The 27,741-nt window shown below is 48.9% G+C and overlaps 1 protein-coding gene across 4 annotated transcripts in view; it reads right to left on the bottom strand.

Moving 5' to 3' along the window:
- ZBTB16 (zinc finger and BTB domain containing 16) overlaps positions 1–27,741 on the bottom strand; it is a 188,152-nt gene that overhangs the window by 49,233 nt on the left and 111,178 nt on the right. For all 4 annotated transcript variants that reach the window (XM_055305426.1, XM_055305430.1, XM_055305429.1 and 1 more), the window contains one exon: positions 15,099–15,185. In XM_055305426.1, the coding sequence (XP_055161401.1) occupies positions 15,099–15,185 (87 nt within the window). The remainder of the gene's footprint in view (positions 1–15,098; positions 15,186–27,741) is intronic.

Genomic DNA, 27,741 nt, shown 5'->3' with positions numbered 1-27,741 from the left:
CCCCAGGAAGGTAAGGACCAGCTTTTCCTCTTGAGATCTACCCAGAAGGCAGCTCCCCAGTCTCCCTGACTGCGGATGTCAGGTTCACATCTTTCTCCCACTGAGGGCCTGGACCTGATTCCTTCCTCCTGCCTCTTCCATTTCCCAATTCTGAAAAATGTAAGAACGGGGAGCAAAGGGAAGAAGCACCTTCAAGCCCAGGAGGGCCGAGCCCTCTGCTGCCTTCTGTGAACAGCAGGACTGTCCGAACGGTCACTTGGATGTGAACTGCTACTTATTTAGAAAGGCCTATGACGCAGAAAGTAGAGGGGACCGGCTGAGCCTGTACAAACCAACATCCCTGGGGATGGCTTTTTGTTTTAGCTGACAGAATTCACAAACCCTAGAAGTACTACCTTTTAAAATATACAATTCAATGGTTTTGAATGCACTCGCAAAGCTATACAAGCGTCTCCAACGCTATCAATTCTAGAATATTTTCCTCCGCCTAAAAAAGAAATTCCATATGCATTGGATGGCATTCCCCACTCTCCCGTCGGCTGCTGGCAACTACTAATCTGCTCTGCCTCTAAGACTTGCCTATTCTGAACACTTCCCACAAATGGAATCACACAACGTGAAGCCTTTGTACCTGCCTTCTTTCACGTTGTTGTCCACATGCGTGCGTGCACGTGACAGCACGGTATCAGCACTCTGCTCCTTTTCATGGCTGAGTAGTACTCCACGGCATGGCCTACCACACTCCGTCTGCTTGTCAAGTGCAGGGCAGACCTGGGCCATCTCTAGTTTTTGGCTACTGTGAATGGGGCTGCTGTGAACACTCATGTATGAGTCTGTGTGTGGACCTAGGTTTTCCATTCTCTTGGGTTGGAAGTTGCTTTTTAAAAATAAAACGCATGTGATGAGGTTGTCATTTGTCTCTCTCCCATGGTAGAAGTGAAGACAAAGAATGACAAGACAGAGAGTACAGGATACTTAAAGGATAGTTTCCAAAAATCCAAGGGTTCTAGCTAATCAGGTTCCAGGAATCTGCCAGCTGCCTAACCCCTTGCTGCCCAGCCTCACACACGTTTGGACTGTAAGTCCTCTGTGTCCTCACCTCGGGCACCACCATCCCCTCCTTCCCCACTGGCCTCCGCAGCCCATTTCACCCCCCTCTGCAGAAATCTGTGCTGCAGCATATGAAATATTTAAGCTGGTTTCCTAAATATATATATTATTTAGCCTACAGTCTATAAAATATTCACATTGTTTGTCCCAACCACCCACCCCCGATATCTGCATTATTTACAGTACAATCAGGAAAACATTAACCCTTATGTTCTGACTTGCACATTTTCTCCCCTATTCCACTGTGTCACCAGCTGTGCACAACCTGTGAGAGGCAATAGTTGAGTCCTCCACCCGAGTCACAGAGCAGGCCCTGGGAAGGCAGTCTCCAAAGGCTGCCAATCAGAATCGCAGTCCCACCTGTCAACCCTGAAGGACCAGCGGGCACGCATCATCAAACTTCTGGGTGGCGGTCTTAGATGCCAAGCTCGTCCCACCACTGCTGACATTTCACTGTTCCCAGAATCTCACATTTACTTATTCCCGGTCTCCATCACCCTTCTGGATTTGACCTTACTTCTCATATAGGCATAATGAAAATCTTTCTTGCTATCTGCTTCCCCCGTTAAGGCCCTTGGTGAGCATGGACAGCAGCTATGACCTACGATGGAAACCAAGGCACCTGCCAGTGTAGCTGGGACACTGTGTCCTGGATCTCTCAAAATCCAATTATTTAAACGTGTAGCCTTTCCTTTTAGGAAGTCCTCCTTCTTGGGGGCACCTGCGTGGCTCAGTGGGTGAAGCATCTGACACTTGGTCTCAGCTCAGGTCATGATCTCAGGGTCATGGGCTCCATGCTCAGCAGGGAGTCAGCTTAGGACTGTCTCTCCCTCTGCCCCCACCCACCCACCTTCTTGCTCTCCTTTTCTTTCCTTTTTTTTTTTTTTTAAGATTTTATTTATTTATTCATGAGAGACACACAGGGAGAGGCAGAAACATAGGTAGAGGGAGAAGCAGGCTCCCTGCAAGGAGCCTGATGTGGGACTCGATTCCAGGACCCCCAGGATCATGACTTGAGCCGAAGGCAGACACTCAACCACTGAACCACCCAGGTGCCCTCTCTCTCTCGCTCTCTTAGTAAGAAAAAAAAAGTTATCCTTTTATTTTTTTTTAAGTTCTCCTTTTCAAGGTGCTATTTTTCTCCCTTATCATGTGACCTTAGTTTTTAAGTTTTTATAAATGATACATGGCTACAAATAATTATTCAGAAGTAGATAAAACAGAAAATAAAACCTTATTTGCTCTGTAATCCTATTCTCTAAAGATGCTCATTGTTAATAGCTAGAGAGCCTTATAGAATCGTCCAGGATGGCTTCAGTGTTTTGTAGTAAATGGCACCACACTATACAACCTGTTTTCTCTAACCAGCCTCTATCACACAAAACATCATGGACATCTCTCCGTGTCAGGTATTATAATTAACAGATTCCTTACCTTTGGACATTTAGGTTGCTCTCATTGCTTTGTAATTACATATAATGTTGTAATCAGCAACCCTAAGGGAGGCTAAAAAATTGATCTCTGGTCCATGAAGGCCAAAGCTGGGGTTGAAATAAATACCGTGGGTTTCTGAGCATCGGTTGCACAGTCCCAGGGATGGGCCTGGCCCAGGAGAGAGGCACCCCGCCCTGGCAGGAGGCAGCCTTCCGAATCGCTCTGCAGGACACACCTCCTTAACCTAGACACCTCCAGCGAAATGTCAAGGGTGTAAAATCAACTCTCATCTGTCTCCTGGTCGTTTAACCAGGAGAGCTTTTCTCTTTCTCCTCCTCCTCCTCTCCTCCTCCTCCTCCTCTCCTCCTCCTCCTCCTCCTCCTCCCCCACCTCTACTACCTCTACTTACCCTGCTTCTGTTTTGAATCTCTAAAATAATGTGACAAGTTAATGATGGTACAATTATCTAAATGTTTAACAGACATGTTATCTAAGTGAGTCGGATTGAGATTCCATCCCGCTGACAATAAACATCCATGGTGGAGCAGAAAGCGATAGGCAAATTATAGCAAACCCTGCAATTTCAATGCTATTAAATTTGGAGGAATAACAGCCTTGAGGCCTGTAAACTCTGAATAAAATAGGCCCTTGTGTTTGTCCAACTATTAAATCAAAATGCTACCAACATCCTAGAAAAAACAAGGCGATTTATGGCTTTTCAAGTTTCAGTTACACATGGGTTTTTATTAACTCCTTTCTATCACGGGGCAGCGATGGTGTCATGAGGGAGACGAGAGAGCAGTCAGAGAGGAAAGGGTGGGAGCTGGAAGTGGAGTCAGGGGGAGAAAGGAGAAACACAGGGGATGAAGAATGGGAAGGCAGAGAGAGGAGGGGACCCCGAGTCAGAGTGGGCGGGGGGTGGGGGGTGGTTGGTGAGGCTGATCATGGGGATTTGAGAGAGAAGGAGCAGCTCTGAACAGCAGGATGACAGAGGATCCTGAAAGCCCAGAAGACCCAGCACCAGGGCACCTCATCTCAAATCCCAGCCCTTCCAATGAACGGGATGTACTCTCTAAACCTCTGCCTGGGGTACTGGGTGGCTCAGTGGTTGAGAGTCTGCCTTTGGCTCAGGGCGTAATCCCAGGGTCCTGGGATCTAGTCCCACATCAGGCTCCCCATGGAGCCCGCTTCTCCCTCTGCCTGTGTCTCTGCCTCTCTGTCTCTCATGATTAAATAAATAAAATCTTTAAAAAAAATAAACCTCTGCCTGTATGTGTTGCAGGGGTGGTGGTACACCAGGTGAGGTTGTCCCTGATAGGCGCCAAGCTGTCCCGAGCGCTGAGCAACAGTCCTCAAACATCGAATTCTCTCCTTCCCCTCAAATTTCCAGAATAATTTGTAAGGGGCAAAAGAGCTTCATCTTTAATCCCTTCTTCAGACACAGCATTTACTTAAACCTTTATTGAATAAGCTTCTAAATAAAGTGACAGAAACAGGTGTCTGCTGGCAAGGAACAGAACCCATAGACATCTAAACAGTCAGAGCAAGAAGCTCCCACTGAAGGTGTGCTCTACATTCAAGGCACTAGGCTAAGCCCTTGATATGTAGTATTTTATTCAGGCCTTACAAAAACCATTGTATGGGGTTTTTTTTTAAGATTTTATTTATGTATTCATGAGAGACACATAGAGAGAGGTAGAGACATAGGCAGAGGGAGAAGCAGGCTCCCTGTGGGGAGCCCGATGTGGGACCTGATCCCACACCCTGAGCCGAGGGCAGACAATCACTGAGCCACCCAGATGCCCCCATTGAACAGTTTCTAATCATAGTTTACAAATGTGAAAATTAAGGTTGAGAAAAATGGAGATGATCAATAGGAGATCAGAATCTTAGGCTGTGCTTAGAACCACAGAACCGCCAATTCACACAGCCAATATTTGAGAGAAGAAGAGAAAGCAAGACTGTGAGAGAGCCCAGATCAGAACTCAGTTTTCCTCTTGTGACTCATTATGGCTTCCACATACCATGCTACCCCTCACACGACAAGGATGGGCACCATCATTTCTGTGACGATGGGAGGCCAGTCAAGGCAGAGACCCTGGGGGTCCCAAATGCTGCTGTAGCATATATGTCTAGCACAAAGCAGACACCCAAGAGATCACCTGAAAGAGCTTCAACTTTCTCCAACCCAGATCTGCCAATCCTAAAACAGCCAACCACTACCAATCCCCTTAAAGCACCGTTCAAAGCATCAATGCTTCACATGAAATGTACTGCAGTGATGAATGGGCAGAGCATGAAGGATTTTTAGGGCAGTAAAACTATTCTGTATGATGCAACTCTGGTAGGTACATGTCATTATACATTCGTCCAAACCCACAGGACACCTAGAGTGAACCATATGCAGACTCTAGACTGGGTGCTTACAGTGTGTCAGTGTAGGATCACAGGTTATAACACAGGTTCCACTGTGGCAGGGGATGTTGACAGTGGGGGAGGCTGTGGATATGTGGGGGCAGGGCGTATATGGGAATTCTCTATACTTTCCACTTGATATTGCTGTAAACCTGAAATCGCTTTAAAAAAATAAATTTTGGGGACACCTGGGTGGCTCAGTGGTTGAGCATCTGCTTTCAGCTTGGGGTGTGATCCCGGGGTCCAGGATCGAGTCCCACATCGGGCTCCCTACAAGGAGCCTGCTTCTCCCTCTGCCTATGTCTCTGCCTCTCTCCCTCTCTCTCTCTGTGTCTCTCATGAATAAATGAATGAATCTTTAAAAATTAAAAAATCTAAAAAAAATTTTAAATTCAAAAAGAATTTTTAAATTTAAAAATAATGTTTCTTTAAAAAAAAAAAAGCATAGGTGGCCCCTCCATACGGTGGCCAGAGGGGCCTAGAGCCACTAGGGTAAAGGATGGCTTGTCTGGGCCAGCAAGTGACAGCTGAATTATCCTTCCCTACTCCATAGCAAGCAGCTCCAACAAAGCCAAGAGCCCTGTGCTTGGAAAATAAAACTCTATATTAGGCATCAAATATGCCTTTATAGTAACAGCATGAAATTAGGTCAGGAGTAAGTCTATGCTGGTGCACTGACTGAAGGAACAGCATATGACTCTCCCTCCCAAAGTGCCTATGACGTTCCCTGGCCGTTCCTGAGCTCGGGCTTTCTCATGTTCAATTCCTTGGCACATGGCGTGAAATGCTATACAAATCACCCCTGATATTTATAAAAGTCAAATGCTATTATGTTTTCAATGGGGAGGTCACGCCAGCTTGCATGGGATCCATGTGTTCCTCCAATGACCGCCTGCCCCGTCCTCCCCATACCCTCCAGCGTGGGCAGGGGTTTGAGGCTCACTCTGCCTTTCTGCCCACATCAAGTTTTAGGTAGATGAAGCTGTTTGTTGTCATCTGCCTCTTCTCCCTTGGCCCCTCTTCCACTGGGGCGGGCACCTGGCAGCCGCCCTCTGGGAGGAGGAACCAGAACAGTTGCTGGTTTTCCTACTGCTGTGGGACGGGGGCCAGCACCCCTGACGAGGCTTCTCAGTGCCCAGCGCTGCCTTTGTGCCAGATCTGGGGCAGGAGAGGGGCAAGGCAGGCAGCCATCCTGAGGGACGGAATGTGGCTGCTCACCCTTTTAAATCCTCTCCCCCACCTGCTGCTCCTGCCACCCTTTCCATGTTCACCCACCACAGAATGTCCTCCAAATAAGGACTTCATTTTCTGTTCTGAGGTTCAGAGCCAGAGACCGTCCCTGCAGCTTTTCCCAAGCATCGCTGACGTACCAGGGATGAGAGAGGGACCAGTGTAAGCAGGTAGGGGGTGCAGCTCTGTACCTTCGAAGGGAGGAGATGGTCATCCAGCTGCAAAGCGTGTGCATGCATGTGCATGTGTGTGCTCACGGATTCTTCCTTCCAGAGCTACAGCAAGATGCCCCCCAGCCTCCTTCACATTGAAAAGGAGAGCACTCTGGGGCAGGACTCTCTCCAGCACCTGCTCTCTTTCAGGGGACAGCAGATCCCACAGCAGGGCTGCCCGTGGCCCCCAGGTGTGTTAGCTGCCCCTAGACCACAGCACCAACCCTCTCGCAGGGAACACCAAGAGGACGGGAACCAGCATGTCGACATTTGCATCTGCCTGAGTGGCTTCTTCTGTGACACAGGAATGTGAAAACTAGGCAACTTTTTCTAGGCCAGTAAAAGAAAGCCCTTATTTTGTAGTCAGAGTAGAGAGAAGGCTTGGGGTGGAAGTAAGAACTCGTGGGTTCTAATTTGAGTTTGGCTTGTTTGTTCCTAACCGACCCTCTTTTACACATATGGGCTTCTGACTTCTGATTTCATAGGCTACTTAAACAGACAGAGTGCACCCCTGATTTGCACATCAGGTGCAAGGTCCACTGGGGAGGGAAGACAGCACTGAAACATGGGCTCTGGGGTACAGAAGCCCAGGCACCTGTGCCAGCTGTACCTTGGGGACTGACTGGCCTTAATATTTTGGGGTCTAAGTTTTCTCTAGCAAAGAATAGGGAGGAAAAATGTATCTGTGTTAGGACTGTCGCCAAGACATTAATAAAATTAGAACTCCACAAAGTATCCAACAGTGTATTGTCTGTACCCAAGGCAAGTAGATCCCATCAGTTCATTTACGTCACAACACCATAATCTTCAGGAAAGCAGGGACCCGATTTTGTTTACCATCATGTATTAGTTTCACAAAGCCCCCTGCACATAGTAGGCCCTTTAAAACTTAGGGAGTAAGTGAATGAAGGAATGATGGGACCAACCAGCTGCAGAGTGTAACTCAAGTCACTAACCTGGGGAGCTGGAGGAGAGAGCTCAATGTCTTCGCAACAAGTTTAGAGATCGAGTTCAACCTCATGTTCTGAGCCTCCAAGATGACCCTTAACTTCCTAATTCCAGAGTTCCTAAACCTGGCAATGGCTTTGGCCATCTGTGTTTGCCTCTTTTCCTCACTAGGGCACTAGGAGGGCCTAAGCGGGGATGACAGACACGATAATCTTCCCTGAAGAAGGCAGGGATCCAGAATCCCCAGGCTCCTGATGGTTACAGACACAGGCCATGATACCAGTAGGAGACTTAAGATTCTTGAGCCTTCGAGGCTACCAACCAATGAGGCCTCCTCTAAAACGTGGCTGGGCATGCTCTCAGTGCAGTGCTCCTGCAGGGTGCAATACCTGCTAGGTGTTATTCTCAGCTCCGCAGCTTGTCTGGCCTAGGCTTAAATGTCATCTGTTTGGATATTGGTAGGGAGTAGTCCTCCTGGACAGCTGTGGGCATTCACCAGGTACCAGGATCTTAAATGACATCTACCAAATCTGCTCTGTGAGACCGTTCAGAACTACATTCCGCCCTCGCCTCTCCCACCTGCTCTTAGAGGCTCCAGTGGCCATTAGCTCTTTGGACATCCTGGAAAAGTCCTCTTGGCCAGAGGACAAGCCCACAATCCTGGAAGACCCCACCTCCATCTTGGCAAAGCAACTCTACACCATGGCTGCTGCTCACCCACCAAAACCAACAACCCCGCCCCTCCCCTCTCACCCATCCCAGGCTGGGATGGATGCCCTCCGAGGCCTCTGATGAGGAGCCTGATGACGCAGTGACAGTCACCAGCACCACCATCTCCTGAGCGTTTGCTCTCTGCAAGACCTGTGCTGAGTACTTACAGAGTCTCAAATGAAATCCTCACAATACCCCCTATACACTAGACACCATCATTATCCTCATGTTAGAAAGATGGAAACGAAAGCTTGCAGAAGCAATATGCCCAAGGTCATAAAACTAGGATTGGAATCTAGACAATCTGACACCAGATCCCAAGTTCGGGGGGAGCGGGCGGGGAGGGGGTGGGGGCGGGAAGGAGTGGTACTAAGTACAGGACACTATGAACTTCACACTCTGACTTCAGGCCCTAAAGGGGCACCTTCTCTGAGGCCTGTAAGGCAAATCTGAGCCACCCGCTAGGGCCCAAACTTGCCCAGTGAGTAAAGCCCTCTAGAGATCCTCCTCTCCATTCCTCTGCCTCTGGGCAGGTGGTCCTCCCCAAGCAGACATGCCCACAGCCACCCTTCCTGCTCCTTGGGCTCTCGTAGTCTCTCTGACCTGATGCACACAGACCAGCACTGGCCCTGTTTTTTCCCATCGTCACTGCACAGGCAGGCCAAGCCAGGCCAGGCAGGCGGCTGCTCTGATGTCTTCACATGTGAATGAAAAGGCTGAAAGTCCCTACAGGTCCTCCCTAAGGCCCCTCACCCACACCTTTTCCTTCCCGTGCAAGGCACACTCCAGACCGTCTCAACCCCGTCGCCTTCAGCTCAGAGCCAAGGTAGCTCCTCTGCCCTCTAATTAACGCCACCCGATCCCGTCTGTCGCCCCCAGGCCTCTTCAGGTCCCAAATGGGGATGTACAGTGGTGGCTTGAACAACATTATGATTTGTAAAACCCACTCCTAATTAGTTTGACTTTGAATAAAGAGGGTAATTATTTTTAAATTTATTAACTGCTGCCTGGCCGGAGAAGTTTCCAGATCAAATGACATGGAGAAGCTATTTCTGTTCAGTGATGCAGCAATTTATATTACTGATCGGTCATTAAAACCTCTGGCACAGAACCACTTGTGTTTCCTGAGCCAAGATAGTGTCCATGTGTCAAATTTCAAACCCAGAGTATAAATTAAGCCATTAATGGTATTTATCAGTTTATCTGGACTTTAAAGAACTGCTTACTAATTTAAGACACTCTCGATATAGAACCTACGCGGTGCACTGGGTGTGCACGTGTGTACGCACGTGTGTATGCGTGTTTTCTCACTTTTTTATTTTTCTGAACAGTTAAAAAAAATCTGATGTGTAAATGAAGTACAAGCATCTCGGGGAGCTGCATAGCTGTTAATTCCTCGCTGCTCTGCAACCCGACAGTTTGGAAGCAGCAGTGTTTTGCAATATGTATTTGTCATAATATAAAAGGTGTAAAGTGATCTCTGTTTATCTCCTCAAAGACTTCGCTGTACCAAAACAGAAAGCTGAAATATGACAACAAAGCCTGAGCCCAGCCCAACCATAAGCCCGGCCTCCCAGCGCACCAGCCGGAGCCCGGCAAGATCCTGGGGGAAGGGGTGTAGGAGAAGCCATACACACCCCACAATAGAAATCCGGGGGAAGTGAGGTCAAAAGGGGGTGACGTGAAGATGCCATTCGTTTGGCTAAAATGGAGTGAGAAGGACTTTCTATGAAATTCATTTCCCAGTTTCAAAAACCCCTAGAAGACACCATAACCACCCATCTGACACAATGTTCCAGGTCAGCTCTAATTAGTCCCCTGCACAGCCGCTCTGGGCATGGGACTTCCAGATTCTGTTTGTTTCAAGCGAGTTGTAGCCTGTCCCAGGAAGGGGATGCGGGTATTAGGGTGTTGAGGATTCTTAGTTGAATGGGTCACATGGATCCAAAAGAGCCCTGCCCAGGCAGGGCAGTGAGCAAAATGATCTCCGAACAGGTCTTACGCCAGTCATCTAGCCACACACACCTGTGACAACAGGAAGTCACTCTGGAGGCAGGTAGGAGCCAGTGAAAAGAACATTGGCACTGGAGTTGGGTCAAGTGCCAGCTCTCCACTTTCTAGAGACCCCTGTTTTCTCATCTATTAAATGGGTACAATCGAAAAATGTGTTTTATCAACAAGGTACCAGTAATACGAGTGGCATTACCATGACTTTGCCTTTCCCAGGGTCTCCGCTCCTTCTCCTCTTCCGAGCGCTCTCTGCCCTCCTGCTGGCTCTCCAACCGTACCTGGCCCCCCACCTGTCTCTACCTAGTCCGATAACTTCAGCATTACTGTCAGCATCCCTTACAATTAGGCCTCTCCCTGCTTCATGGGCCGCCATAGAACAGAGACGGCAAATGGATTTCAAGTAGTGTTCTTTTCTTTTCTTTGATGATCAGAGGAGTCTGGAGAACTACCTGGGTTCTGCAGGCAATGGCGCTATAAATAAGCTCTACCATGCCTGGGGAAGAGCCACCTCACCACCCAAGGATAAGGCTTCTGTGCATCTGTGCTCTGCCCCGGCCCGGCGTGTCTACACTAGGAGTGGCCCAGCGCCCGTGCCCACTGGGGGAGCCTGCCCACGGGGAGGGAGCCCTCCCTAAGGCATCCACCTTCACCTCTCATCCCCGATTTGGATTCATTTTCTCCATTTCTCACCCCTTTCAAGAGCTCCACTGACTCAACCTAGAGATAAAGCAAAAGTGAGGCCGGATGGGTTGGGTCTACCTCTGTCATAGGAAGGATGACTCTATATTTCTTTGGCAGGTGAGGAGATCTCCAGGGCAGAAAGGATGAGTAACAAGTCAAAGCCATCCCACTAGAGTGTGGAGTTAGAGCCACATCTCAGGCTTCTGACCCAAACTCCGGGCTCTTTCCAACCACTAATCAAATATCCTTTTCTGGAAGGTGCCAGCCGCTTTCAAATTCTCACTGACTGAATAAATCCTAGAAAAGCACTGGCCCTAAGACGACTCCCAACTTTCAAAGCTGAATCAACTCAGATTCTAAAGAACAGATTGAAATGTCATCAATGCCACTGAATTGTATGCTTGAAAAATAGTGTAATACACCACAAACCACTGAATTGTGTACTTTTAACAGGTGAAATGTATGCTATATGAATTCTATCTCAATAAAATTGTCTGGAAAAAAACATAGATAGCATGTCTGTATTGGTCACTGCTATATCCCTGGGGGGTGCCAGGCACACAGAAGGTGCTCACTAAGCGCATGGGGTCTGTTCACAAACAGCCTCCCATCTGCTCACTCCTTCTCTGATCCTGGCTGAAAGGTGGCTTGCTCCCCGCTGCTGATTTAATCTGCACGGACAGATCAACCTGCCTGGCAAAGCTGGCTCACCGCTCACTCTCCACAGGCCCCAGATCGGAATTCTCAGATACATGTGGTCCAGCAATAAGAAACTGGCTGGGACCTGGGGACCACCGGGGTCCTGCACTGGCTTTCAAGATAACTAGCTCTGGAACCTGGGGCAAAATCATTTGGCCAAGTCACCTTTTCTATAACAAAGCCACCTTCTCCACAACCAAGCTCACCTAGAAAGTGCTCCTCCAGTTGTCACAGGCCAGGGAGTCCAGACCAAGGTCCATGATACCATGTTTTCCACTTGGGAAAGGCAGACCGTGTGAGGTCACAGGACATGGAAATACTGCTGACATAATGGTGGCAGCAGCAGTGACTGAGCGGTCTTCCTTCTTCTCACCCCTAGCCCCCTATAGCAGCTTGGCAGCCAGTCTCCAGAAATGACCGCCACACACAACCCTGCATTTGTCTGTCACTGCCCTTTGAGAAGAAGAGCCTAGTCTTCCACTCCAGGAGTCTGGGGCTGACCTGTGCCTGCTCTGACCAATAAAACATGGCAGAAGTGATGCTCACAGTTTCCAGCCTAGCTTTGAAGATAGCTTGCAGCTTATGCTTCCATACTTGTGGGGCCCTAAGTTGTCATGGAAGAAATTTAAGCCACTCTGCTGCAGAGGGAGGCCAAGTAGCAGAGAGGCTGAAGGTGAGGAAGTCATCCTGGATGTCCAGCCCTATTAGGCCTGCAGAGAACTCTAGACCCAGATACTGTCCAACTGCAATCTCAAGAGGGACCCCAAGTGAAAACCACCCAACTGAGCCCAGTCGACCCATGGAACTGTCAGATAGTAACACTCTGTTGCTTTAATCTACTGGTGAGGGGTTCATTACACAGCAATTACTAATTGACATATGCCCCGTGGTCAATTCCCAACACAGAAGTCGGAGTGAGCTTTGAAACACACAAACCAAGTCATGTCATTCTCTCGTTCAAAACCCTCCAATGGACCATTATTTCTTTTACTCAATACATGTTTGTACACATGTGTGAGTGGGTGGGGTGTGTGTATATATGTGTGCAGATTTACTAAAATATCATTTATATACCATATAACATGTAATTCATATATTTAAATGGTACAGTTCAATAGTTTCTAATATATTCAGAGTTGTGCAACTATCATCACCATCAATTCTAGAACATTTTTATCAGCCCTCAGTCATTCCCCATTTCCCCTCAACTCCCCCAGCCTCTGGTACCTAATTTACTTTCTGTGTATAGATCTGCCCATTCTAGACACTCCCTATAAACAGATTCATATGACATGTGGCCTTTTGCGATGGGCTCCCTGCATTGAGCATGATGTTCTTAAGATTCATCTACATTGTAGAGTGTATCACTACTCCACCCCCTTTTATAGCAAATAATATTCCATTCTGCACATAAATGACACTTTGTTTACCCATCCTTCAGTGGGTGGACACTGGGTTGTCTCTGCCTTTTGGCTATGATGAATAATGCTGCTTATAAAAATTCATGTGCAAGTTTTGGCAAGAACATGTTCTCATTTCCTTGGTAGACACCTAGGAGTACCATTGCTTTGCATATGGTAACTCTATGTTTAACCTTTGGCGGAGCTGCCAGACTGCTGTCCAAAGTGTACATTCCCACCAGCTGTGTATAGGGGCTCTGATTTTTCCGCGTCCTTGCAACACTTCTTACTATCTGTATTATATATGACAGTCACGTCCCGATGGGTATAAAAAAATGACTTCATTGTCATTTTGATTTGTATTTCCCTTATGATGGCCTGGTGGTGTTAAGCATCTTTTTATGTGCTCATTGACTATTTTTGGAAAAATGTCTATTTAGATCTTTTGCCTGTTTTTTATTTTGGTTATTTGTATTTTATTATTATTTTTTTTAATGTTTTCTTTTTTTTTAATTTTTTTTTATTTTTTTATTTATGATAGTCACAGAGAGAGAGAGAGGCAGAGACATAGGCAGAGGGAGAAGCAGGCTCCATGCACCGGGAGCCCGACGTGGGATTCGATCCCGGGTGTCCAGGATCGCGCCCTGGGCCAAAGGCAGGCGCCACACCGCTGCGCCCCCCAGGGATCCCTTGTATTTATTATTAAGTTATGAGTTATTACTGAGTTATAAGAGTTATATTTTCTTACTATAAGTCTCTTGTCAGGAATGCGATTTGCAAATATTTTATCCCCTTCCAACGGACTTTTAGCACATGCAGAATAAAAGCTAAATTCCTTACTAGGGTTCAGAGACCACCTGATTTTTGACCTCATGTGCCACCACTCTCTGCACCTCCCTCCCTGACCACCCCTACCACCACCACAAACACAATGCTGCTCCTCATGCTGCTCCAACAGGCAGTCAAGTCAGCCTAGCCTCAGGGCTCCTGCAAGTGTTTGTTCCTCTGAGTGGCTCACTCCCTCACATCAGGACTCTGCTCAGATGTCACCTTCTTAGAGAGGCCTAGCCAGTTAACCTAAAATACCACTTTTCTCCCTCTCACTCTCTTCCCTTTATCCTGCTTCATTTTCTTTCCAGCCGTATTACCACCTGACATTACACTGCATACTTACTTGCCTCTACCGTCTCCCCATTAGAATCTCAGTTCCATGAGGGACAGGAGTGCTTATCTGTCTCGTATGTTACTATACCGTAAATGCAATAAGCATGCTGGGGCACGCTGTGGGAAATCAATAAATATTTATTAAATTTTAAATACATCTACTCCTATTTATTAAATGCTTACTATGAGCCAAACACTCTGCAGAGTACTTCAAATAAAATATCTTATTTCATCCCCATGACAATACTATGCTATGGAGGTAGGTACTCTTATGATTCCACTTTTCTAATAGATGAGGTGACTCAACGTAAGAAGAGTTTCAATAAGCAGATCCCTGGTCTCGCAGGCAGTTAAGGACAGAGCCAAGTGGAGAACCAGGCCATGCAAGCTATAATGCTCCTGGCCCCACTACTAACTTAGGCAAGTCACTGTCCCTCCTTTGAGCCGCAGGGTCCTCATCTAGGACATGATAGGAGCCTCCCACCTTATAGAGTTACTGAGAGACTGCCCAGGTGACATCAGGTATGATATCAGAAACCGATGATGGTGGTACGATGATGGCTGTGCACCCAGTGCTCTCACATCAAATTCAGTGACCTCATCATCTGCTGAAAGGTTCAAATGTGTATCCTTATGCAGACACTGCTTTTAGACAATGACTTGCACTCACAGCGGGAAGACCAGCCCACTGTGGCCACTGAGGGTTTCAGAGGTATTCATATAGAGGACAAGAGGTTTCCTGACCCATCGCCAAGGGAAGGGGATGCTAGATAACATCGCGGATCTTCTAAGACCTCAATGAGAACATATGCCAGAAGGCTCTGTGAAGACGGGACTTCAGTGGCCTCTTCGACCTAAACCAGGGCAGCTACTCTTATGGGGCAAGGTCACACTTGGACATTCCCATCAGCCAGCCCTCACCACGAGAGTAGCTGAATGTGGCACAGGCCATCCTGACTCACAGCTCCTCAGGACATGACTAGATGTCACATTTGCTGGAAGAAGGTGCTGCCTAGCTACCTCATATCTCTGCACTGGCACTCTGGAGGACCAAGACCTGGAGAATGAGGATCAGTCAACTCACCAGTATGGGTCTGCCTGTGTGTCTCCAGGGCATCCTCCTTTGAAAACTGGGCTCCGCACTGGTCACAGACAAAGGCTTTGGCACCCGCTGAAAAGAAAGAGGAGGCAGTCACCATGAGAGTGATATTCCATTTGCGGGGAAGGGGTCCTGGGCCGTAATCATGTAGGTGGATGCTGGAGGAGACGGCTGGAGACCTGTGAAGACCCCAAGTCAGGGACAGTCCTTGGTTCTGGCAGCCAGCCCAGTCCCTCCTCCAGGACGTGACCACCCTGAGCTGACCACCGTGACCAACTGAGCTCCAAATGCCACCATCCAGGGGTCTCCCAGAGAAAAGAACAAAATCAGAATAACCAACAGACACAGAGATGGCGTCCAGATGAGATACCCCAAGAAGCAGCAGGATTCTGGGGGGCTGGCTCCAGGTGAGGAATGGTCAGAAGAGTGAAGGATTCAATGAGGGGAAATGTGCCCTGTTGCTTAGATTATACTTTATGGGAGTGGGGGCACCTGGGTGACTCAGTGGTTGAGGATCTGCCTTTGTCTCAGGTCATGATTCTGAGGGTCCTGGGATTGAGTCCCACAGGGAGCCTCCCTCTGCCTATGTCTCTGCCTTGGTGTCTCTCATGAATAAATAAATAAAATTGATAATAATTAAAAAGATACCTTACAGAAAAGTAGGAATTGCTGACATACCTGTACTTCTATAGCCCCTAACTCAGTATGTCCAAAACTAGTCTGCCCCAACAACCCCCTGTACCTGACAACTTAAAATCCCCGAATGACACCCCTGTGTCTTTAGGATAAAATCCAAACTCCTCACCAAGACTCACAAAGCATTCTTGATGTGCCTATCTTTCCTGCTTTGTCTCTTGCCCCTTACTCTTGCTCCCTGGTCTCCAGGCCCACTCAGCTGGCCTGGTTTCCTAAAGGAGCCAGACTCTTCCCTACTGAGAGGCCTCTGCACATCCTTCTGCTCTTCCTGTGTCTGATATTCCAGGCCCTCACTCCCACCATACACGATAGCACCCCTTACGCATCGGCTTCCTCTAGAGGACGTGGCCCTTCCCTGTGCTCCCACAGCACCCTGTATGTTCCAGATCAAAGGTTCACCCCATGCTCTTCTAAATGCCTGTGGACCTGTCCCCATCTCCTGCTACACTAGAAGCTCTCCGAGGGAACATGTCATTGCATGCACAGCTACATCAGCCCGACACCCAGTGGGAACCTATTACTGTACATATTTGTGGAATCAACAAAATCAATTCAGTGCAATTCAAAATGATAAACTTTTTCAGAACCATTATTTACAGGGCTCAAAGCGACAATGCTACAGTGTCAAGACAAACAAGATTTTTTTTTAACCATTTGCTAACAGTCTTCAAGGCTCTAATATGTTATTTCATTCAGGGGGCACCTGTCTCAAGCCTTGGCAGTTTTCATTTGAAATGTCTTCTAGATGCATCTCTTGCACTGTGTGTCGATGGTCGCTGCCCCTATGTGGGCCCTACTGGGTGGTATCCAGAATACTGGTAGACTGAGGATGGCAGCCACACCACCAGATGCCCCGATTCACCCGACAGATACAGAGGTCCTGTCGGTCACTTGCTTCCTTCCTACCTCTTGCTTAAGAAGTTATATGGCTCACAGTCTGTTCTGATTCCAAATTCCTCTATGTGGCCATGGAACTGTCTTCACCAGCCCTCATGGAACCACTGGACCCTCCTCGAGTCTCCGTGTGTGAGCAGAGCCAGGTCCCAGGTCTCCATCTGCTCCCATCCCATCCCATTCTCAAGACCGGAGTGTGTACGCACCGAACACGCAGGCCCTCCTCTGTCCTTTCCGAGATGCCCTGCACGTCCTTCCTTTCAGCACATCCTAGCATTGCCCTAAGTGTGCCTGTGTGTTACATCTGTATTAGAGTCTCATAAGAGCAGAACTTCTTACGCATATTTGTAGTGGAAACGTAGTGCTGCTTCCCAATCATCTCTGATTTCCTGAGGCTTTACCATATATCAGGCACAATGCTAAGCGTTTAAGATGTATTGTTGCCTTTGATCCCACCAACCTTTAAAAGTACATACTGCAGGGCACCTGGGTGGCTCCGTGGTTGAGCATTTGCCTTTGGCTCAGGTCAAAGATCACCCCAGGTGATCCTGGGATCGAGTCCCACATCAAGCTCCCCTTAGAGAGCCTGCTTCTCTCTCTACCTGTGTCTCTGCCTCTCTCTCTGTGTCTCTCATGAATACGTAAATAAAATCTTTAAAAAAAAAAAAAAGTCCACGCTGCTATTGCCTCCATTTAGCAGATGAGAAATCCCAACCTCAGAGAGGTTAAACACTTTGCCCAGTGTCACACAGTAGGCAACAGAAGTGGATCCAAACCCAGGGAGCCTGACTTCAGAGCCTTTGCTCTTAATCTCTGTATATTTTGGCTTCCCTAGGGCTCCATCTGCAAAGATGCTTCATGGATAAGAAGGTGAGGTATGGGCTTCCTTCCCTCAACTCAAAAATTAAAAAAAAAAATCCAATATGCCTTTTTTATACATCAAAGTTCTATATAAAAATCCAACTGGAGAAATGGTTCTGCTACTTTTTAAAAAGTTTTAAAAACCTCTTCCTTAGAGTAAACAGCACATGCTATAAGGAACAGAACTCAGAATACAATTTATACCGGTATTGGCTTAAATTAAACAGTAATAAACAGTTCTTGCCAGTGAAGGGTAAAAGGATCCCAGAGTACGTATAGAGCGTCAGGTTCTGGGAGAACATCGATCTTGTCTATAATCCAAATGATGAGCAAACTATACCCTCTACTAGGTGCTCAATAAATATTAGTTGACTGGCTAAACAAATGAGTGATTAAGTGCCCTAGGAAAGACAGGGAGTCACTTTTCCTCAAGAGCTTTAAATATAAATATTGCCAGCTGTATTAGGTAGCTGGAGGTGAAGTTTACCTGAAGACAGGGAGGTCATGATCACCTCCAGGTGTCCCTTGAAGCTGCAGGGTGTCCTTGGACCAAGGACCTATACGTGGCTTATAAGGCTTCAAGAAAGAGCTTTTAAAGGAACTTAACGGCAAGACAGTCACCATGTGTGTTCACTCAGGTGGCGGCCAGGACCACTTTTCATCCACTTACACTGGAAATGCAGCAAGTACCTCAAAGAGCAGAGCAGACCAGGTGGGTGGATGAAGCCACAGCCTTCCTGCCCTGAGAAACTCTCCCCAGTCTCGAATCATTAGCCAGCAATGATTTTCTGTGGCTCTGTAAAGGATTTGACTTTTCACTGCATTTCTTTCTTTGGTTCTCACTGTTCTCAGGGCTCCCTAAAGAAGAAAGTAGATGGAGAGGCGTGAGTCGGAGAGCAAGGAACTGGAGGGCCTTGTGGGCTCAGCCTCATGCGGGAGCCTACAACAAGGTGAGCAGCCCCTGCACCATCGCCTCAAAGGGATGTGGTATGCAGGATTCTTAGAAAACAGCCATCCACACAGCTATAGTAGCATCTGTTCTAATGACTGAGGAGCAGAAAGGAAGGAGGCCAGGTAGGAAATAAAGGGCCGGATGCGTGCCATCAGAGAAGTTCAGATGAAGATAAAAACAGATCAGCACATGTGATCTAGTCAAGGTTGCCGGCTTGGCCTGAGCCTGACCACATCTGGTTGCCCTCAGCGTCCTCGCCTCTCCCTGCCTGCTTTGCTTAAGTCTCGGCTCTGAGCTGAGGCTGTGAAAGTCCCCGGGGCCTTGGTGCAGTCTGATCCCCCAGGCTGGTCAGAACTCTCATCACAGGCAAATACCACAAACGCTGTCAGCTCCCACCTCAGGCCCCATTCATTTGTGAAGCCTGGGGACACCCCCACCCCCATCGAGACTCCCCCTGGTCCCCGGGGTGAGCCCAGCGGCACAGACAGGCAGTTCCGGGGCACAGGAGCCCCGTAAGGAGAGCCAGAAACCCCCTCTTCCCAAGGAAGCATGTGCCTTTAAATTGTCTCTGTAATGGCTGGCTCAGAGGCAGAAATATTTGGCAGCCCTGAAATTAAAAGTGATAAATTTCCTCGCCAAGCTTTGATCAATAATAGAGGCCTCATCTGTTAATCAATAAGACAGTCTCTGCCTGTTTACTGTGCATATGTTGTTCGCTGCTGCCTTCACTATGATGTCAGGTTTGCATTCAAAGCAATTCAAGTGTGTATAAACCACATGGCTATTCCCAAAATGCATTACAGTGACATCATTCAGGCACTAATACATTTATAAAGCATCAATGCAAGGGAGTGATGGAGGAAGGAAGGAGGTCATGCCAGTTGAACACATGGGTGCTTGGGGATATACCAGCATTTACCCCCCGCAAATGTTTCCTGGGGCTCACTTTGGAGCAGGGACAACAGCAGGGCACAGCTGAGGGACGGCCGTGCCTTCTTGCCACACCTTTCCTGTATACACAGGGCTGCTTTCTGGATGTCCACTAAGAATATGCCCAAAGGTAGATTACAGTAAATAAATAAGAGAGACAAAACCCCTGCCCTCAGAGAGCTTACATTCTAGAAGGGAAGGCAGCAACTTTAAAAACTCTGTAAATATCATCTAGATGGTGATAGGCGATAAAAAGAGAAAGAAATTAAGTGAAGAGGATGGAGAAGGCAGGGCGCTGCTACTTTATAGGGGGTCAGCACAGGGGAGCGCTCTGATGAGCTGGCATCTGAGCGGGGAAACTGAAGGAAGAAGCAATACCCCCCTGTGTAAGGAAGCCCATCACAGACGAAGGAGAAGGCTGACGGGCTGGAAGGGAGCCAGTGAGGACAGGGGGAGAGACAGGGTCAAGTGCGGGATGGGCTGCAGGGACACAGATTAGCAGCCGAGAGGGAGAACCGCCTGGACAGTGGAGCGGGCTGGCCCCTGGCCATCCTCCCTTGCGATCCCAGATCTGAGTGAACAGCACCATCTAGAGTGGGGAGAAGCGGGGCCAGGGCCCGGCCGGCCACTCACTACCGACACCACAGCGACCCGCCTTTCTGAGCTGTGAAGTGGGATCTCCTGGGGTGAAGCTGGATCATAGTGAACACAAACTCCCTGTCAATCACCAAGCAGTCTGCAGATACAGGAGCTCACGGACGTTATATATATACCTTAGGGGGCAGGAGAGTGTGCTCCAGAGCTTAGGATTCGGGTCCGACGGGTCAGAGTTCAAATCCCAGCCAGGCCAGTCACGAGCTGTGACCCTGACCCGGGCAAGCTGCCTGACCTCAGGGGGTCTGTCGCCTTCCCTGTAGAATGAACCAGAGGGGGTCCCTCGGAGGACGTGACGGGGTGGCTGAAGGGCTCGGCCCTCCATCCGGGGCAGCAGGCATGCACACCCACCCAGTAAGGAGTAGCTACCACCACCGCCAGTCAGGCTCGGGGTCGTGATTCCTTTACAGAACATCTTTGTGCAAAGTATGATTGATTTCACTGAAGTTCAATGTACAGTTATTTGGGGGTCATTCATCTTGTGTAAAGTCAGTCTCACGTTTATAAAGACATATTTCGCTATCACCTCGCTCTCCCGCTCTCCCCCCCACCCCATGCCTCTAATTGAAAGGTGAGTGATGGTTTTATTGAGGGGAACAGGAACATCTGTCAAAGGACCCACATGTCAGAATGGCAGCCAGTCCCAATGTGGCTCTGAGACCCCCTCCGGATGCACCCAGGAACCCCGGGCCGCTGTCCTGTGCTGCCTCGCTCTCCTGGCTCATCCCCGGCAGACTATAAGCTCTGTGCAAGCAGGGCCGGCCTCTGTCCTGCCCCTGCTCTTTCCCGGGGCCGTGCTCCCTGCCTGCCCTGCCCCTGTGCCCACTACAGGCCTGACAAACAAAGAAGCCCTCCAGCAGCCTCCAGGCCGGGAGCTGGCCTGGGAAGAGAGCAGTGGCCATTCAGGGCACTGCCAGGCTGTCCCCTAGGGGGTGTCAGAGTCCTTAATCTACAGACTCCGGGTTCTCCACTGGCCCTGGATAAAAGTCAAGGACCTGGTCTCGGCTGGCACTCAGGCAGTTTGGGGCAGAGAAGGGACGGGATGGAAATGGGGCTGTCTGCTTTCCCTGGAAGGCGATCCTCTTTCTATCAGCCCTGTTACCCACCCAGCTGCCCGGGACTCACAGCCCTGCAAGAAAAAAGCACACACACCCCTTCCCCCTCCACGTCAGTACACTCAGGAGCCTCCCGCCCCAGAGGCCTCCGACAGCCAGAATAGACCCTGGGGTGGCTGGCAACACTCTGCTGAGTGACCCCCACCCCCAGCCCAGGCACAGAGTTTATCTAAGACTCAGTGGTAAGGAGACAGACAGACGTCCTTGCCCTGCCAGTCTCCCAGGGACCCAAGGTGCCTTTATGTGTTACCCTGGGGGACCAGGAGCGCCTGACCACTTTGAATTCCCCAGACTCCTCCTCTCTCCTGTTTCTCCCTGACTTTTAGACGCTTCCAGAAGGTCAGACAGGGGGCTATGGAAAGGTGGAGGGTTCGAAGCAGGTGAGAGTGCAGTGGAAAGAAAGGAGGTAGTTATCACAGCCCTCAAGGAGGCTGGAAACGGTCTAAGGCCTCCATGTGCAAAGGCCATTTTTGCTCCGTGCTTAGGATCATCCAGACTCGCAGGAATCAAAGGAGACATGGGCCAGGAAAGCAGTTTCAAAACCATAAAGCTTTCTATACCCGCCCAGCCTTCCAACAACAGAGCTGAGATCCAGCAGAAGCTCGTCAGGCTCCCCACAGCTGTCCTCCCCCCCCCCGGGTCCCCCCCCCACTGCCACCTCCCCTCAGCAAAGTGGGTAGCCTCCCTCCCTACTGGCCTCCCCACCATGAACAGGGGTGGGGGTCCCGAGCATCCAGGAAGGGGAGCAGAAGATGCTGAACACAATCAGAAGTGGGCTGGTGTCTCTCTGAGGGAAATATGCCAGAAGCCAACGAAAGAAGGAAAAAAGAATGCAAAATCCCTCCCTCTTGCACCCCCATGCTAATAAGAAGGGCAGGGGGGGGGTGAGGCAGGGTATGGGGGGGAGCCACTGAAAAAAGCACTTCACATTCACCAGCATCTAATGTTGAGTAGTGTGTGCTTTTTCTTTTAATTCCTTGAGATTTTAAAATAAACATCTTGAATGTTCTGATGAGATATGCATGCCTGCTTACATAAGGAAGTACAGAGTGTACCGAAACAGCAGACCCAAAAAAAGCATAAGCTGTCAGAACAATGAGTACAGACACGGGGCATTTTACCACGGGCCATGGTGTACAGTTTTATTTACAGTACCTCTTATCAGACAGAGAACAGTACACTGGCTGCCAATTCCAAAGCCCAGCACTGCGTGTTCTTTCACTCAAGGAGATGTGTACTCCCCAAGAGGATCTGGAAGGCAAGCTCGCTTGCGCTCTCTCTCGCTCTCTCTCTCTCTCTCTCTCTCTCTCTCTCTCTCTCTCGCTGACTCTTTTTCCTTAATCAACACAACAAAAACTGATCCAGAATTCTGGTTCTGGATGTGGTTGCAGGAGAGTTTTACCCAACAGGGAAGTGGGAGAAGGGTACCCACCACAGGACAGGCTGAATGAACTCCCAACACAGGTCCCAATCAAAGATAGGATTGAGGAAGCCACCCGGACAGTCTCCAAGCTGGGCAACAGGCCGGGACCAACCGGGCACTGCGAGCAGCAGGTCTTCAGACAGCTAGAAGTCAGTTTCCCATCAATGACTTGCTAAGGGGCTGAACCTCGCACATGTGGTGAAATGTCCACTCGGCAGAAGATGAGACCGTAGAAGGGGTCAAAGGGAGATGCTGAGGCATTCCTAGTCTAAGGGAGCACTTCTTACCCTACACAATAAACTTCATGCTGTCGGGAGGTCCCATGGCACCCTGATGCCCTTGGCTGTCACTGGGATCCTGTGGTCCTAGTCTCAAGTCCCACACAGAGAACAGGCCCTCCTTGTCTCTGATCCCCACAACTTGATTCTCAGAGAGCCTTGGAGAGCTCCTTTGTCATCACTTTCAGGGACTCAATAATAGGCTTAACAACACAGCCCCTGGCCGGTACAAATATATATGCTCAGTATACAGCTGTGCACTACAGAAATTAAGAACCCTTGCTCTGGGGTCAAACAGACCAGATTCAAGTTCTGGTTCTATCATTTCTAGCTCACACCCTGGGCAAGCTAGTTCTCATCTCTGGGCTACTTGCCTATAAAATTGGGCATAGAGCAACTACCTCACAGGGTTGAGTGAGGATCCATTTAAAAGTATATGGTAAGTCTGTGACACCATACCTGACACACTAGCTACTCAATAAATGGTACTTGTCATTAACAGCATCACTGTTCCCACTAGTCTCCCCCACTGTTAATGTCTGGACCCATGTATACATCAAAGGCATGAAACAAAGATATCATGACATTTAAAAATTCTTACCACCCCAGCCAAGTCTTCAGCAGGCATTCTCTGGTGAGTAGAAGATAAAAAGAGGCAGAAGACAATAACAATTGTGTACCTCCAAGAAGGCCTTCTACAAACCAAAACAATGCACAGGGGCACCTGGGTGGCGCAGTCAGTTAAGTGTCTGACTCTTGATTTTGCCTGTCATGATCTCAAGGTTGTGAGATGGAGCCCCACGTTGGGCCTCATACTGGGCGTGGAGCCTACTTAAGATTCTCTCTCTTCTTCTCCCTCTGCCCATCCCCCCTTTAAAAAAAACAAAACAGAAACAAACCAACAATGTACAAGTAAACACACGGCCCAATTACTCTTCCCTGGGAGAAGGTCAAAGAAATGGCACCTCTCCAGTCAGCTCTCCACACTCCTGGCCAAGTTTTGACAGCATTATCAACCTCCTACTGAAATGAGTACAAACCTATTTAAGGTGAATTATTTTAAATAAAGTAGGAAAATAAATCTGTCACAGCAAAAACAACAATGTGCAAATCTTCCTGAAGTTAAGAGTATTGATTTGGGGGTTCACCCTAGTGCTGCCCTTAACCCATTTCTTCCCCAGCCAAGGGGAAGTGGCTGATCCATGAGTGGCTCCATGAGTGGCTGATCGAGGTATGGAGGTAATCAATGCAATGACACAAAAACCTCTCTTGTGATGGACTAGGCTTCCTTCCAACTCGGGCATCTCCCCGAGATGAAGTCCTCCAGCAGCTAGTGGCCAGACCGGGCAGTGGAGTTCCCCTCACTGGCTATATGGTCCTGGGTGCCAACACTGTAGCCTCACTTCTCTCCTTAAAATGAGGTTATCAATCCTCCTATATGAACCCTACATGAAATACCTGGCACACAGCAGGTGCCTGAAGAGCTATTATGATCACAGAGTAACCTCACTTCATCAAGCTGTGAGCTTCAGGAAGCTAGTCTCCAGCCTGAGCTTTCTGGAACTCCAGTCCATAATATCCCAGCCCCACAGTTCTGGGGGAAGGCCCACCTGCAATGAGTGTCCTAGAGAGAGGAGACCATGTATCCCCTGGGGCTTTTGCACACAAGGCATTCAGCTGTTTGGGGTGGCCAAGGGGTACCCTAAGGTGAGGCTGGTGAAGAACGGGCTCACGGAGAGCTGTGCAGGCCAAGAACAGCTCTCTGGAAGCACCATAGAGAGAAATGGACTCAAAGACCCGACTGCCCCCACCTGAGCTGTGCAGCCTTGGGTGAGCCTCTTGATCTCTCCATCCGTGGATGACAAGTTTGCAATTGGGACAGGTTTAAGAGCGAGGAGAAGATGAAGGGGTGTTGTGTGAAAAGAAGCTGGACAAAGGGATCCCTGGGTGGCGCAGCGGTTTGGCGCCTGCCTTTGGCCCAGGGCGCGATCCTGGAGACCCGGGATCGAATCCCACGTCGGGCTCCCGGTGCATGGAGCCTGTTTCTCCCTCTGCCTGTGTCTCTGCCTCTCTCTCTCTCTCTCTGTGACTATCATAAATAAATAAATAAATAAATAAATAAATAAATAAATAAATAAATAAATAAATAAATAAATAAATAAATAAATAAATAAATAAGATTTTAAAAAAAAAGAAGCTGGACAAAGCTAAGGGCGGCTCTGAAAGGGAGCTCCTGTGCTTACTGCCCTTGGCAATTGGGAGGTGCTGGCTAACCCGCTGGGGCTGCGCTCTCTGGTTCCACCAGGGGATTCCTTCTCAAGGAAATACTTGCCCCATCAGGCAGGCCGAGTGGAAGAGACAGTCCTGACACTGGGAGAATCATTAGCCAGATGCAGCTGGCCCGAGCCAATGTGGCCAAGGGAAAGGCTGACCGAGGGGTTCCAGGAACACCAAGCCTTTCAGGTGCTCACAGCTTTTGTTTAAGGAGGATAAGGCTGAAGTCTTGGCATCTGTAAGAGACTAGGTATAAAGGTCAGTGGGGATTTCTACCGTGCTTTTGTGGGATATCCCCTCAACCTTTGGATACCAGCAACTGTCTTCTCCCCTGGACCTGACACAGGCATCTCAGGAGAGAAGCTGAGAATGGAAAGGAGGATTTCAAAAAGCCTTCTTCAAAGCTCGGTCTGTAAGTTACCTGAGCCTCTGGCTGCCTCCTCTCAACCTCAACTACCCTGTTCCTTTCTGCAGAAGTACCTTCAGAGTCTTCCATCACAGGCATTCCCCTGAAATTGGGCTTGGAGGCCGCTCCCCATACCCACCCCACCTCCCAGGGCATAAGATTCATGAGTACTGTCCGGACATGGACAGAAGCCAAACCGGGCCACTCCAAGGGCAATGGCCAAGATCAAAGCCCTCCCTGTCCACAGAATTTTGAGTTGAGGTCGCCAACACCCCAGTCCCCAACATTCCCTGACACTCCCTCCAATTATATTCTCGCTTAAGTTATTTTCAGAGGGAAGGCAGGGCAGGGCAGTCTTCCCCAGCCCTGCCTGCATTCTGGTCCTGCCTCTAACCTCTGGGAGCCACGGTATCCTCACCTGCCAAGGAGGCGTTGATACCTGCCCCCCATCCCCCCTACAGGTGCACACCTCCAGGGGACACCACTCATGCAGTAGTGAGGCTACAGTGCACCGGGAGGTTTAAATGAGGCAATGCACATGAAAGCACTTGGCAACGTGGAACAGGCTCTGGGCAACCGCACCCTCACCCTTCCCATCTGGGGTTCCAGGGGTCCTGCAAGGATCACCCTGCAATGTGGAACAACAGGCCTCTACCGTAGCATTGACAGTAATAACAAGAACATGAATAGCAAACATTGAATATTAAGAATATTATGAAATAAGCACCGTACTAATGACTTAACGTAACACATACCATTCAATTCCCCCATCAAGCCTAAGATTATCCCCATCTCCTCGATGTGAAAATGAAAGCTTGAGAAACTTGGTTCACTCAGCCAAGGTCTCAGAGCATCAAAGAAACAGAAACAAAATCAGGATGGCAGCATGGATAGCCCACCTAACTAGAGGCCTTTGATGACAGCAAAGGCTAAAAGAATAAAACATTCCTATTAATAATAGGGCAGGGCAGTAGAAAAATGTCCCAAAGGCAGTGTAGTCAAGTCCTCTGTCATCCTCCACACTCTGGAGCTGACGGGTCTTTCCCACAAGCTCCGAGGCCATCCTCCTCCAGCCAAATGCTCTTCTCTGAGCACTTCCTTGATTAAAAGCAATTCCTACTTCCCAGCGCCGAGGCGTGACAACATGGTCCATCAGAGTCTGGACTGGGAGCTGGTGGCACCAGGGTCTAGCTCTGGCTCCATGGAGCACATCGGTATATTCTAGAGTCCTGAATTACTTGGCCGTCAATTCTCCATCTGTGAAATAGCCCATCCCCGCCACCTGATGATGGTAGGAGAAGCATGAGGTCCACGACATAAAAACATGTAGGACTTTATAGACGAAAACGTAGGACCGATCCTCAGGGCTGACTTACAATAAAACCCCAGTTAGGAACCTCCCTCCATGATGGACTGCGCTCCTTGGCATTCTCTTTGGATTTCTAAGCAAGTTAAGATATTCTATCCTAAAAAAAGAGTCAATTTGTTGGGGCGCCTGGGTGGCTCAGTCAGTTAAGTGTTCGACTCTTGATTTCGGCTCAGGTCCCGATCTCAGAGTCCTGAGAGCCTGATGACGATTTTCTCCAACCCCCCTCTCAGCCTCTCCCCCTGCTTGCATACACTCTCTCCCTCTCTCAAAATAAATGAATAAAACCTTTAAAAAAAATGTCTCCAAAGTAGAAAAAACTCATTCTCTCAGAGGTTGAAATAGACAAGGTTTTCTCAGTTGACCTTCACTTAACCAAAAAGTCTCTTTTTCCCCCCTTCCTGGGCAGCTTTGCTAATCGAGGCTTTGCAGAACAGATGTTCACCCTCGGCGGCAAGGGTCTCCCCCCTTCCCTACCCCTCTGCCTGCGCCCCTTCTAACCTGCTCTTTATTCACTGCCCAAATTGGACCCCTTCCCCCAAGAACAGCAAGCAAATCCAATTCATTTGGGGCTCCCCATGTAAATCTCAGGCTGAGGTGTCCATCCTGGACTGCAGAGTTGTCAGTTGCTGTAAATTCATTAACACACATACACACACACACCCCGTTGGCAAACGCCAAGGCAGAAGCAACCAATCCACGGCTGCCACTGTTCTCTCTTCCGGATGACAGCTGGGAAAGAGGCCCGTCACCTGGCTCGCCCGTCACAACACCCACCG

Source organism: Nyctereutes procyonoides, unplaced genomic scaffold, assembly GCF_905146905.1.
Source record: "Nyctereutes procyonoides isolate TBG_1078 unplaced genomic scaffold, NYPRO_anot_genome, whole genome shotgun sequence".
NCBI classification, from domain to species: domain Eukaryota; kingdom Metazoa; phylum Chordata; class Mammalia; order Carnivora; family Canidae; genus Nyctereutes; species Nyctereutes procyonoides.
The sequence above is the reverse complement of the archived record's forward strand: the minus strand, read 5'-3'. Positions and strand labels throughout refer to the sequence as shown.